The 12,172-nt window shown below is 42.2% G+C and overlaps 1 protein-coding gene across 10 annotated transcripts in view; it reads right to left on the bottom strand.

Moving 5' to 3' along the window:
• LOC134019142 (nephrocystin-4-like) overlaps window positions 1–12,172 on the bottom strand; it is a 74,742-nt gene that overhangs the window by 26,829 nt on the left and 35,741 nt on the right. For all 10 annotated transcript variants that reach the window (XM_062459714.1, XM_062459723.1, XM_062459713.1 and 7 more), the window contains 4 exons: window positions 7,484–7,672; window positions 6,998–7,136; window positions 4,364–4,416; window positions 1,423–1,560 (listed from right to left, as the gene is read on the bottom strand). In XM_062459714.1, the coding sequence (XP_062315698.1) occupies window positions 1,423–1,560; window positions 4,364–4,416; window positions 6,998–7,136; window positions 7,484–7,672 (519 nt within the window). The remainder of the gene's footprint in view (window positions 1–1,422; window positions 1,561–4,363; window positions 4,417–6,997; window positions 7,137–7,483; window positions 7,673–12,172) is intronic.

Raw genomic sequence — 12,172 nt, 5'->3', positions numbered from 1 at the left:
TTTCTTTGCCAAAGGCTAATGGCTACACTTTAAATGACCCCCAATGTCCCAGGAATAGTGTTACTGTGGGAAGAATGACACGGCAAACATTGAGTGTTTGTGGAGCGTTATGCATCTAGGACAGTTGTTTTGGGAAGATTTTTTTAAATACCTGTCCAGACTGTTAACAGCGATATTATAGGTAAAATATTAATAGTTTTTCCTAGAGAGTTTCCGTACAGTGAGTGAATCGTTGATAAAAGGTGTTTTACCACTTATTGGACACTTGAAGATTCCTCCTATGTCCTTGACATGTTGACTTGGTTCCACTAAGTGGGAGCTGTATATCATAGCTTTACACCCCCAGGGACAGTATGTTTATCTTCTGTACTCAAAAATGATGATCTCATTGGTATCTAAATCCAAAATACATGTATTACAGCTTTCAACACATTCTGCATGGCAAGAAAAAGCCTATATTGGCTATGAAACAATAGTAGAGAACAATGCACACTTTTCACAGTTTACCATCTAGGCCTATACATAGGATTCACATGGTGGCTTTCAGAGGCCCTCATTCTTGTGGGTGCGTGAGGTGAAATTAGCAAAGACAAGGCAGCATGACTACTCCTGCTGGCTCTCAGCAACAAACACCCACAAGCTGTGAGGAAGAGGTTACCCTCGTGTGGTTTCAAGAAATGATTCAACAACTTATTCAACACAACACGCTATTGTGAAGTTATGGATTCCAGCTTCCCTTAGCTGCACAATCGCCTTGAGGGTTTTGCAATAAATGAAATATAACACATTGCAAAAAAAATTCTGCCTTTTCATAGTTGTTCCCTGCTTTGCTTGTATTTTCTCATAGATTTTTTAATTCTGTATATTCCAAGGACATCATTAGACAGTACAGTATCTAGCACAGGTATAAATTGGATGAAAAACCGGCTTAAGAGTGTGTATGTGCATTTGTAGTGTTCTCATGTAATGCTTTATAGAAACATCCCTGAACTGACTGATTAAATACTTTTCCAGAGGGTAAACCAGAGGTTGTAAAGAATTGGATACCTTGAGAAAATTGGCCCAGCCTTTAAACATTGATTTGAAAAGAAGTCAAAGAATATGTTTCTTTTGATTTAGAAGATGGAAAAACCTTCAATGCAGAGTGGAGTTTGGTCTACAATTATGAATGCTGTGTGTGTGTGTGTGCGCGTGTCTGTGTATTCTCTGTCGGTATTTTTCTGAATATTTTCTTCTATATTAGAAAGGCGAAAGAGCCTTTCATTTGTGGTTTGCATGTCCTTGGAGTTGGGCGGATGTGCAGATACGCCTGTGTCACACGGCAAGAATGCAAGTGTGTGTCTGTGCAGCTGCATGTTTCCTTGTATGTGAGTCTGTGTGTGTGTATAATGTGTGGGAGAGGGTACGGGGGCGGAATCTTACGACATGTGACAGCTGGTGGGCCGTTGCCAACGGGGAAGGATAGAGCACAGAGGAAAGCGGTTGTTGCCATGGCGATGCGGCGCTGAAGTGGCTCATGGTCGGGTAGCGTGAAGTAGCTGCCAGCTGAGACAATGAGAGCTGCAGAGAAACAATGCGGATTAATAACCATTATCAACAACAGGAGGGATATACTGTACATTCCACTACAAAACAATGACTTTGTCTCCAATTATGTCCTTATTCTCCTTATGGTGCATTTGAAAATATACAGCCCTATACAGATGCAAGTACACTCCATATTACCCAAGATGACTCCATATTACAAGATGCACTATATGTGACAAAAATGTTGTTCATTCATTTTGATATTTAATATCAAAAGGTATGGGTTCTCATCACAGGGATGATGAGAATAGATATCTATGTTTGATTTAAGACAGGGAAGGACAGGGTTGTCCAAAGCTAGTGTGGACTGTATGGAGCAGCTGCATGAAGTGCATGAGCCTTTGACAAGTCTACTTGACCTTTCTTAAACTAGGGAGTGATAGAAGCACCACTCATAAGGATCACACAATTCCACATGTTCTGTGCATTGTAAATGTCTTGTGACAGTCCTTGCTCTTTAAGAACAATACCGTTGATTGGAATAGAAAAGGAAGGCATTCTCCTTTGATGTCTGGTACAACAGTCAAATGAGCATGATGGTGCTGAGCAGATGACTGGCGTTGTCTCAACCATTATGTGGCAGGGCAAACAGGCTGAGTCAAGAGAGTTGGCAGCCAGTCTAGCGAGGAAACCACAATGCCAGTTACTAATTGCCTTGCTCTGCCTGCTGTCCTGGTGTGTGTGTGTGTGTGTGTGTTGTTATCAGAGAGAGAGGCCTTGTGTCTTGTGTGTTTCACACTCTCAGTGGCAGGTCTTGGTGACACTCTGTGAGACTGTGTGTGTGTGTCCGTGTGTGTGTGTCCGTGTGTGTGTGCGTGTCTGTGTGAAGTTGCTGTGGAGTCTTCTTCATCATATGTCTCCAAATAAGTGAGAGAAACAGAAGGTGAGAGACAGAGGGGAAGATGGAGAAAGACTAAGGAGTTTAGGAGAGAGAGAAAGAGAAGCCTGAGAAAAAGAGGGTATAGTGTGAGGAATAGTAAAGATAGAGTGATAATTGAATGCGTAAAATGAGAGAGAAGGAGAAGAAGAAGAGAGGTGGGGGAGGGGTGTTGGAGGAGCATCTCAGGCAACACCCCCTCACCCTGCCCCTTCACCCTGCCCCTTCACCCTGCCCCTCCAACCTGCCCCTACAACCTGCCCGCCTCGCCAGAAACAAAATACAGAAATAGACAGAGAGTCAATACAACACAAACACGACCCAATGTTCAACCTGCAAACAAAACAAACACTCCAAATGTTAGCTATAAATAACAAGAATCTTGGCATTCCGCTCCGTGTGAACCAAAAGTGTCAGGGATCGATAAATTATGCAGGGAAACAAAGTTGTCAGATTCAACATCGCTTGCAAACAGAACAGAGAATACAGTTTGTTCACAGACTGGTCATAGTGCAGACTGTCATTGATTAAAGATTACTTGAAAGTAATAGAGCGAACTATAAAATGTGCATTTCCTGAAGTAAATTTGTGTCCTTGATCGAAGCAATCTCAGCACTTTATTTTTACAGCATGAATAATAACAATTAACATAAATTAATTGGTAGTCTTGTCTGCATTTTACTGAAATATGTATTCATTTACAACTTCAAACAACATTTGTAAAGGCATCAATCTCAAACTATTATGCATCTCTTTTTCAATAAGCGTCTCAATTGTTCTTTGGACACTTTAAGCACATTAAGAATAGAAGAGATTGCTGAACAAAGTTGGAGCGTTAGGGTGCATTTGGGATTGTGTGGTTGAAAAGTAAAGGTGACAAGTAAATCACTGTTGAGTTTTAACTATCCAACTTTGGATAAAAGCACCTGACTGCGTTCAATACACCATGTGACAAACAACTGTGGTGCTGCAGGTACAAGGCTCCCAGCATCACCCCAGGCCAGCCAGCTTCATCACATGAGGCAGCATGGCAGACCATGGCTCATTATGGCTCATAGATCTAACATGAGACTGAGGTGATCCCTTTCCTCCACTTGCGCTGTGTGTGTGTATGTGTGTGTGTGTGTGTCTGGCCTTAGCCTGGGAGAGAGCTGCATCAATCAGAATGCCCGGCCCTTTACTGACAGCCCCACTCAAGCTGAGAGACATCACTCACGCCCCCCAGCTCAGCCTGCCCCAGCCCAGCCCAGCTCAGCCTGCCCCAGCCCAGCCCAGCTCAGCCTGCCCCAGCCCAGCCCAGCTCAGCCTGCCCCAGCCCAGCCCAGCTCAGCCTGCCCCAGCCCAGCCCAGCCCGCCCCAGCCCACACCCAGACACACATACACACACGCACAACAATGGAGATTCTCTATAATGGTAATGCTCCAGGATATTTTGATAGACCTGATCCCTACAAACAGTGTACCCAAACATGCACGCTTAACTTCACACATATCTGCTGACTGCAACGGAGATGACCCAGTTCTGCCCTCCAACCATGTTTTTTTTCAGGAGATGAACAATTAAGACTGGGATAGAGACTGCAGTTTGTCTTTTTGAACTCTTGTTGGCATACACTTATAATGGATTAGTTTATCAGGTCACGAAGAGTCATTCTGTTTGCAGTGGCGTGTATTTAAGCAGGAAATGAATACATACACTATGTCAATCACATAAGCTGACGTCTAAGTTAAAAACAGGTCCTATTTTGGTGCAATGCTGCAATGGCATCGTTTTTAAAAGCATCTAACAGGGTATTGCTGCTTCCATGGATGGTGCCATTTCTCTGTATGGGCAATGTTGTGGTTGTTTGGTAAAAGGAACACGTTGGAGAGCTCGTGTTGAATGAAGCAAGGTCTTACCCCTGGGCCTTGAGGTGGTGACGGGGGGGAGGCTTGAAGAGCGAGTCTGAAACCTGAAGACACAGACAGACAAGACAGGTCTCAGATATCCCATCCCCTCTTTCTGCTATTTCCTTATCCCAATTTCTATTCAGCACATGTCCTCCCATTAACTACAACATTACAAACAATTCTTCTTCCTTATTTCAACAATCCAAAGTTAACAACAGAGAGACACTGCTGCAGGAGCGTGCATTGCAAGGTTAATTTCCCAGCCTGGTTAGGCATATAATAGAACATCACAGGTGCCTGGTAATAGAAACTCTCAGTGAAATGGACATTTTAATTAAACTGACTCCAAACTGATCTATGGAAGACACAAAAACAGTGAAGGAAAGAAAGTTCCAAATGCAATGTGTTTATGTACCGTCTATCCATGCTCTAATGCTACATTGTGCAACCAGATGAATCTAGAGCCAGCTCTGATATAAGAGGTGTCAGATGGAGACCCAGCCAGTGCTCTTCAAGTCTGATGCAACATTAGCAACTGCATTGGTAGTCATAGTGATGGTAAAATGAAAAGTTCCTCTCTATCATACATGTCTCTTGTCTCATCCTATCGAACTCAGTAACTCTTTCTTTCATCTTTTCTCTCTCTCATGACAGGCTGCAGTAGCCTAGGGTGGCCTAATGTAGAATCCATCTGCTCAGACTACAATGAGCGTGGACAGGACATAGTGCTGGAGAGACAAGCCCTATGGCATTGCTCAGGCTGTGGCACCCTGTTTGCCAGCCATTTTACAATGGCACTCTTTTAATGCTCCAGCACTACAAGCTGCACAGACAAGCAATGACTGTTTATCTAGATTGACTAGATGAGTTTCTGACAGCATGGAGAAGTAGTAAAAGGATTGAGTGCGTGGTGCATAACATTTGGATTTAGAAAAATATGCAAATGTTTGAAGGCAATGTACCATTAAGATTATTAATGAGCCTAGATGCGGACACAGCAAGATTCTTTTGGACTTTTCCATCTTAGTTTATCATTATCCATTGGAAGGGCCGAGTAAACAGCAAGATATCTCCGGCTGAAGGACTGATTTATGAAAATATATTCATAATAATATGTTGTGAACATATGGAATCCTTTTAATATCCATCATAAATTAACTAAGGAGCTGTACTAAAAATGAACGAGTCTGTTAGTGTTGTCCTTTCCTATTTACAAATGACTGGCTCCAGGGTTGGGAATGCAATGTGCTTTTTTCTGCTTTTGATCTGTGCTTGTCTGAGACAAGGAATACAGCCACAGGCTTCAAAAGACATGAACGGCATCTCTGCCTGTAAATGAGCGCATCTAGTCTATTTTCCATTGAGATGCACGCACGCACACACTCACTTTAAAGCAAACAAATGACAGAGATTCATGATATCATTCAAAACCAGCCAGTTAGCCGCTAAAATCACTTAGGCTACTTGCTCAGAAAAGGATTTGGTGGACACTTCCACACTGATTAAATTCCCATTACACAGACTTTGTGAAACTCCCCCTCCCCATCCCGATAGAACTCCAATCAAGTCCATCCTTCTTGGGAAAGATAAGTTGCCAGCAACATTGGAGAGCATCAAATATGTGACTAGAGTGTACTCACAGAGACGTTTTAACAGGATGGAGTGTCTCTGCAGTGTTTACTTGCGTTTAATCATGAGAAGAGGAAGCCCACCAGTTTGCGGTTCAACACCAGATACATATGACACATTATATTTGTCACTGGTTAAAGTTGAGTGTATGTGTGGAAGATTAATCAACACAATTTTTTTTTTTTACCAGAAAGCCTACTGAGGTTTCAACTTGATATAGAAAAAGTATATTATATTATAGGAGGCACGGTATATCAAATATAGTGTCCCCCTGCCTAAAGAAGTGATATAAAACATAATGATGCACACTGTAATAATGCACTTTAATATCCTACACCTTTGAATTTATGAGCTATACATAGCCAATGAAACATTTATGATTTTTTGAAGGATAGCAAAGGCTCTCTTGCTTTCAAGACGAAAGAGAAAAATAAATATTGTGTTTTTGTGGGCGTGTATGTGTGTGTGTGTGTGTGTGTGTGTAAGGCAGCGAGCATGAGAAGCCTGCAAGATATCCCAATGTCAGGCTCGTTCAAGGGCCATACCAGGCGGTCAAATTTTTCTCCAGACATAGGTCGTCTACGTTCATCCCTTCATCCCCCCTGGACCCCAATCATGGAACATTCTAATCATGCAAAGAGCAGGTGTTACTATTGAGATAACACTGCAGAAAAGCGGGGGGGGGACATTATACACAAGGCCCAGTGTGGTTGTGATGGATTACAGTGGGAACTTTTGAGCCTTCTCTTGGGTGTTACAGCAGCTGCGTGCGCACCTGGAAAAGTACCCGGTCCGATAACAACACTCGGAGCCACACTTCCCACTGTTTAAAACAAACAACAGAGCAGATATTGAAAGTACTTTCAAAGTGGAATCTGAACTGAAAAGATGAACCGCTGATGATAACTTCCTCCACGCGACGTGAATGGCGAGCACAGCAATGCAATACTGAACTGGACCTGTGGACTGAAGCTGTGGCTACGCACAGGGACCTGGCTGGAGGATGGGATCTACCTGGTACAGGTGACGGGGGGGGTTTCTTCTGTTTGAATGTGTTCTCTCGCTTGGTGTGTGGAGAGACAGATGGGCTGGGAATCTTCTTTTCCAAGCCCGACACCAGCCGGAACCTGGCCACATCTCTCTCTCCCCTTCCCTAATCACAACAATGGAAAAGAGAGATAGAGACATGTAAGGTTGCATAGCAAAATAAATAAATAAACAATAATTGCCCTCATCTCTACTTTAAGGAGTATTTAGCAGCTTTAGTCAATAGAGCATGAAGAACATTTTGTTAAGTTATTGTCTGCCTCATCAGGGCCTCAGAAGAGATCCAAACGTCTGTGGTAAACATCCATTCAAGTTCTGTGTCTTGAGGGCAAAACAACCATCTGGCCTTTGACAACAAACAAATACTGTATAATGAGTTGTCAACGTGAGTACGCCACTGTGTGTACATTGTGTGTGTGCTTGAGAATGTGTGTCTCCTCATATCTGTGTTACCTGGACGGGGCTCTGCGGTTTGGCTGATTCTGTGTAGACCATGACGGCCCATGGGTTAGGTGTGGCGCCGCCCTGCAGGGCCAGATGTACATCGTCTCCCTTCCATGCGCCGGACTCATCGAAGGGGCACCACACCCCCCAGCGAAGGCACTGCATGAAGGCAGCTCTAGATGTGGAGGTTAGAGACACCTAGACACACAAGACAACAACAAAAAACAAGGCGGCTCTTAAAGTAGGTTTATACTGGTCATGGAACAGGTGTCTGGAACAGAGATTAGGCTTAAAAGCAGACATACATGTACCACTCTCTTTCAACACAACCTTACAGGTTTTGTTTTTTGGTGTCAGGTTGGGAGCAACTTTCATCTCCCTCAATTGCAATGTCATAAGAATGGCTCGAAAGATAACTCTGACCAGGTCACTATATTTCGATCCATATGCTAAATGATCATAGGGACACCTGAAAATGGTTGATGTGCTGAAATGTCCAAAATTACTGTGCCAATAGTGGGGAAAGAAAGGGATTGAAACAGCCAAGGAAAATCGATTCCTGCACCGCAAAACAACTGCAAAGCATTGTCCTTACGCCCAAACTAGAAATTCCAACAGTTTTTCTAAAGTAGCTGCACTTTATATGACATTGGTGTATAGACCACCATCATCTTTCAGCAATGCAGCCTGTATGATCAGGGGTTCCTAAACTGTGGTTCAATACAACCGCAATTTAGATCATCTTTTAAGATTGTGAGTGTTAAACCAAGTCACTAAAAGCCATAGTCTTTGTTCTTCAAACAAAGAGGGTCTGCTGTTACACACATGTAGGAAAATAACTAAACAATGAAAAACTCTGATCCCTATACGTCAAAAAGAAAAGTAAAGCTGTCAATTACATCGCTTACCACGTGGCTTTAAAGAGAAGTAGCAATATGCATTGAAAACTGGGCACTGTATTGCCATGCAATATAGGATAGACAAACACAGCCACGGCAACCTTGAAAGTCTTTCTTGTAGGTCTAAGCAGTGGGCTACATGCTGTAATAAATCTCCAGCATCACCTGAGAACATGCAGTTTAGGAGGGGATTTGTTGTCCTTACACCTGATTTACAATGAGTCCCAAGGCACCTCTACGTCCCTCTCAAAACAGCCATGTCTGGAAAAGTAAAAATGGCTTATACTTTATTTCATCCACAAGGGACCCCTGAGTTTCACTAAATCGATTAATAAGGTGGTCAGCCACAGACCAAAGTAATCAATCACAGGTGGGGAAGAACAGAATACGGAGGGACCCTGCATCTGCTGAGCTCACGTCACAATCACAACATTCTAATGAAAGTGTGGGGGCTCGTTGCTTGGAGCCCCTCAGGGTAGCATTCCGACATTTAATTGCCTTTCCTTCAAGTAATACTCTGACATAGAATATATCAGTGATTTTTTTTTCTTTCTTTTTTTTAAGAATGGAATTTCTGTGGTCACTTTAAGATAAACACAGAGACAAAACCATGCAGTGGTTGAGTCTGTTTTGAGCACATGCACTATATTGCCTGTTCATTGTTGGGACCCTGAAACATGAATCCATTCCTTCCACTCGGTAGCTGTCAGCATCCACAGCTCCCAGGTCTCTGCTGATCCCAGGAAGGGGACAGAACTGCTTCCATCTATACCAAAACAGTTGAACAGACATGTCGCTGTCTGTGATGGACAGAAAGAAACGCTGAACTGCATCAAAAAACTCATTATCTATCATTATGTACATTTCAGAGGAGCTCTGTAAAGCCCCAGTGTTGAAGGGCCTCTGTGACCAGACCTGAGAGGAACTTCAGATGCAGATCAATATTCCATTCCTCTCAAGAGGGAGCTCCTCATGGAATATATTTCCCACCTCAAACTAGGACAGACATTAACTGCTACAGTATTTCTCTGAATTGTAACCCCAGGAATTATATGAGGACCATAAAACAGATAGCAGTATATTCCCCAGAGGCCTTGCCTGTTTTTCCCTTCATGGGGTCGAAATTAATAAGATGCTTCATATGAAACATTAAATCAAGCAAGTCCATTTTGAAAGTGATGATTTTGTAAAAATGATCTAACTAGGGGTAGATCATTTTATGGCGCTGGGAGTAGCCAATGAAAAATGTGAGGCAATTTATCTAATGTGTCTCTTTTTGTACTCTCTCTCTTTCGCTCTTTCCCTCTTAGAGAGTGAGTGTTTCGCACACGGTCGAATGCTCAGTTCTTGTAAGAAGAGTTCTGAGAACAACTGGAGAGACAAATCTGCCATCACGGACCGATTCCACAAGGACGCCTGGAGCATACAGAATCCTCTTATCTGGACAGCATTCGACTCTTATCGCAAACTAAGGAAAGAAGCCCTCGCTACAAAATTAAATAAAATTACTGTTGGAGCCTTTAAATGTGAGGCGTCACTTTAAGCGCTATGAGGCAAACAACCCTTTGAAACTAGAAATGCGTCTGCACAGTTATCTCCATAAACATTACTGGAACAGCAATGACAGGGATTGATACAAGCACGCAAACCCTTTGGCCAGCTAGACGGTGGTGGTGGGGGCTATCAACTGCATTCAAAGAAACTCTTCTCCAGCATTTACTATGGTGCAGAGGATAATCACGTACAGCAAAAGTATGAGAACAAACAGGGTCTCACAGCAGAAACAGTAAAGCAGATAGCAGCGTGAATTACAATTACTGTTTCAATGGCTGTTTTGAAAGAGCCTCCATAGGCATCAAAGCACTGTTATCTACACATGAACTGCAGAGAGCACCGACTCCTCGGTAGAGAAAACAACGGATTGCAGAAATCTTAAGTGTGGCTCATCAATCAGCAATCAAGTAAACAAACAATTGTTCTGACTTTAGTCAAGTGTTAAAATCACATTTTGCTGGTAAATCCTTGAACAGGAACAAATTCTATAGACAGTGAATGAACCCCATTCAAAGACAGAGGTAAGCAAAAGTATTGTCTTTCCTCACTGGGAACATAACAATTATGATTTTGGAGATCCACACTCGACCAGTGTTATGGAGACAGCTTAATTGTTTAGGCCCTAGGAAACATGTAGACACAATCCTCCAGGATATGCAGTACGAGGTAGTCGGTAATACCTCTACATCTGGGGGCCACTGTCTAGTTCTGTGCACTGTGACTCATAATCATTGATGACCAGCAATGAAAGTGGATCTGTCAAATTGATAAGTTAATGAAATGCTGGCTAGTTTCTCTACAGTACTACTTTATTTGTTAATTGAATTATACATTGACAGAATACATTCTAGTTACAGTACATGTAAAAGGTTGTCTATAAAAGTGTCTTTAGGATGCTGTAGTATTATTTGGGTCATTTAAAACAGAGTTAAAAAAGGAAAAGCCCAGGATGAGCTGTTTTCAAATGATTCAGTTCTCTCTGTAAATTGGATTAAATTACTCAGCAATAGCGGCTATATTTAAACATGTGTGTCATTAAATTGCACTTCCAGAACAAACACGCATATGTTACAATAATGGTGCAGATGAGAGCAGGAAAATAAATAAATAAAGCAGAGAAAGATTTGCCCCAGGCAAAAACAAGCGAGAAGCAAACTTTTTGAGAAAAGTTGTACAAACAACTATAATAACAGGCAATGTCACCGCACACATAATTGCACAAAATGGCAAAGTGTTTTCTCTGGAAATAATCCATCAACCTTGTTTAGATGGGTAAAATGTAATGTTGTGGCATCCACAGACAAAAATAAATAAATAAATGTCGAAAGCTAAATTGGGTAAAATATAGATCTCATGTCGTTAACCTGGAGCAACAAAATTAATTTCAAAACTTTGGAAAATACTTTTGAGTTTGAAGACTGTGGGGCTGAGGAGCCAGACACATACAATCTCCAGATATTTCCTTTATTTCCTGTCCCACAGGATACGGAAGCATTGTACAATTTTAACTTTTCATATAAATGCTTGATATGACCAAACTTCTCTTCAGTTAAAGGGTGTAGTGAGCGGAAACACAGTCTTTGAGACATTTTGAAGACGTAGCACGACATTCAGCGACTCAAGGCTTTTTAGAATGCAGCAGGAATTAATCCTAAATTAGGGGGATGTGAGCATTGATGGGAGACGGAGTCTGACAGTTATTACTGTTCCTGCAGTCTGTTGGGCTATTGAAGTCATTATTTCAGCCAAGACCCTGTGACAGGCACCAGCCCAGAGCTACTTATTCTCAACAATGAGGAGCCCTGCAGGAAGTGAGGACACGTGCACCAAGATCATTAACTTAAGAGCACTGAACCACTAGAATCTGTATCCATGTAAATAAGTGGTCCAAATCAACCCAACAGAACTACTCTCATCAGCTTACTAAGGCTGAATAACACTTAAGGAGTATGGAGTCTAGTGTCAGATGTAGCTTTCTTTTGTAAATCTTCTAGGGAAAGGGTCCATGAGAGGTTTCTGCTCAAGATAACTTACTGTAGATGAATTTTAGCAGGGGGACCTTCCAATTCCTCTATTTAAACACCTAATCCAACATCCAAGTCTGTACAAGGACAGATACTGCCAGGTTATTGCTATGATGGTGCATGGAGTGAAAACTGACCTATTCACCTGTCTACCTTTAGAAGAGTGCTTGAATACAGAGCATACAAAACCTGCAGCTACTGTAAAAAGGCGACAAATACAA

The sequence above is a fragment of the Osmerus eperlanus genome, chromosome 4 (assembly GCF_963692335.1).
Source record: "Osmerus eperlanus chromosome 4, fOsmEpe2.1, whole genome shotgun sequence".
Classification (NCBI taxonomy): Eukaryota; Metazoa; Chordata; class Actinopteri; order Osmeriformes; family Osmeridae; genus Osmerus; species Osmerus eperlanus.
This window is presented reverse-complemented; position numbering and strand designations above follow the sequence as displayed.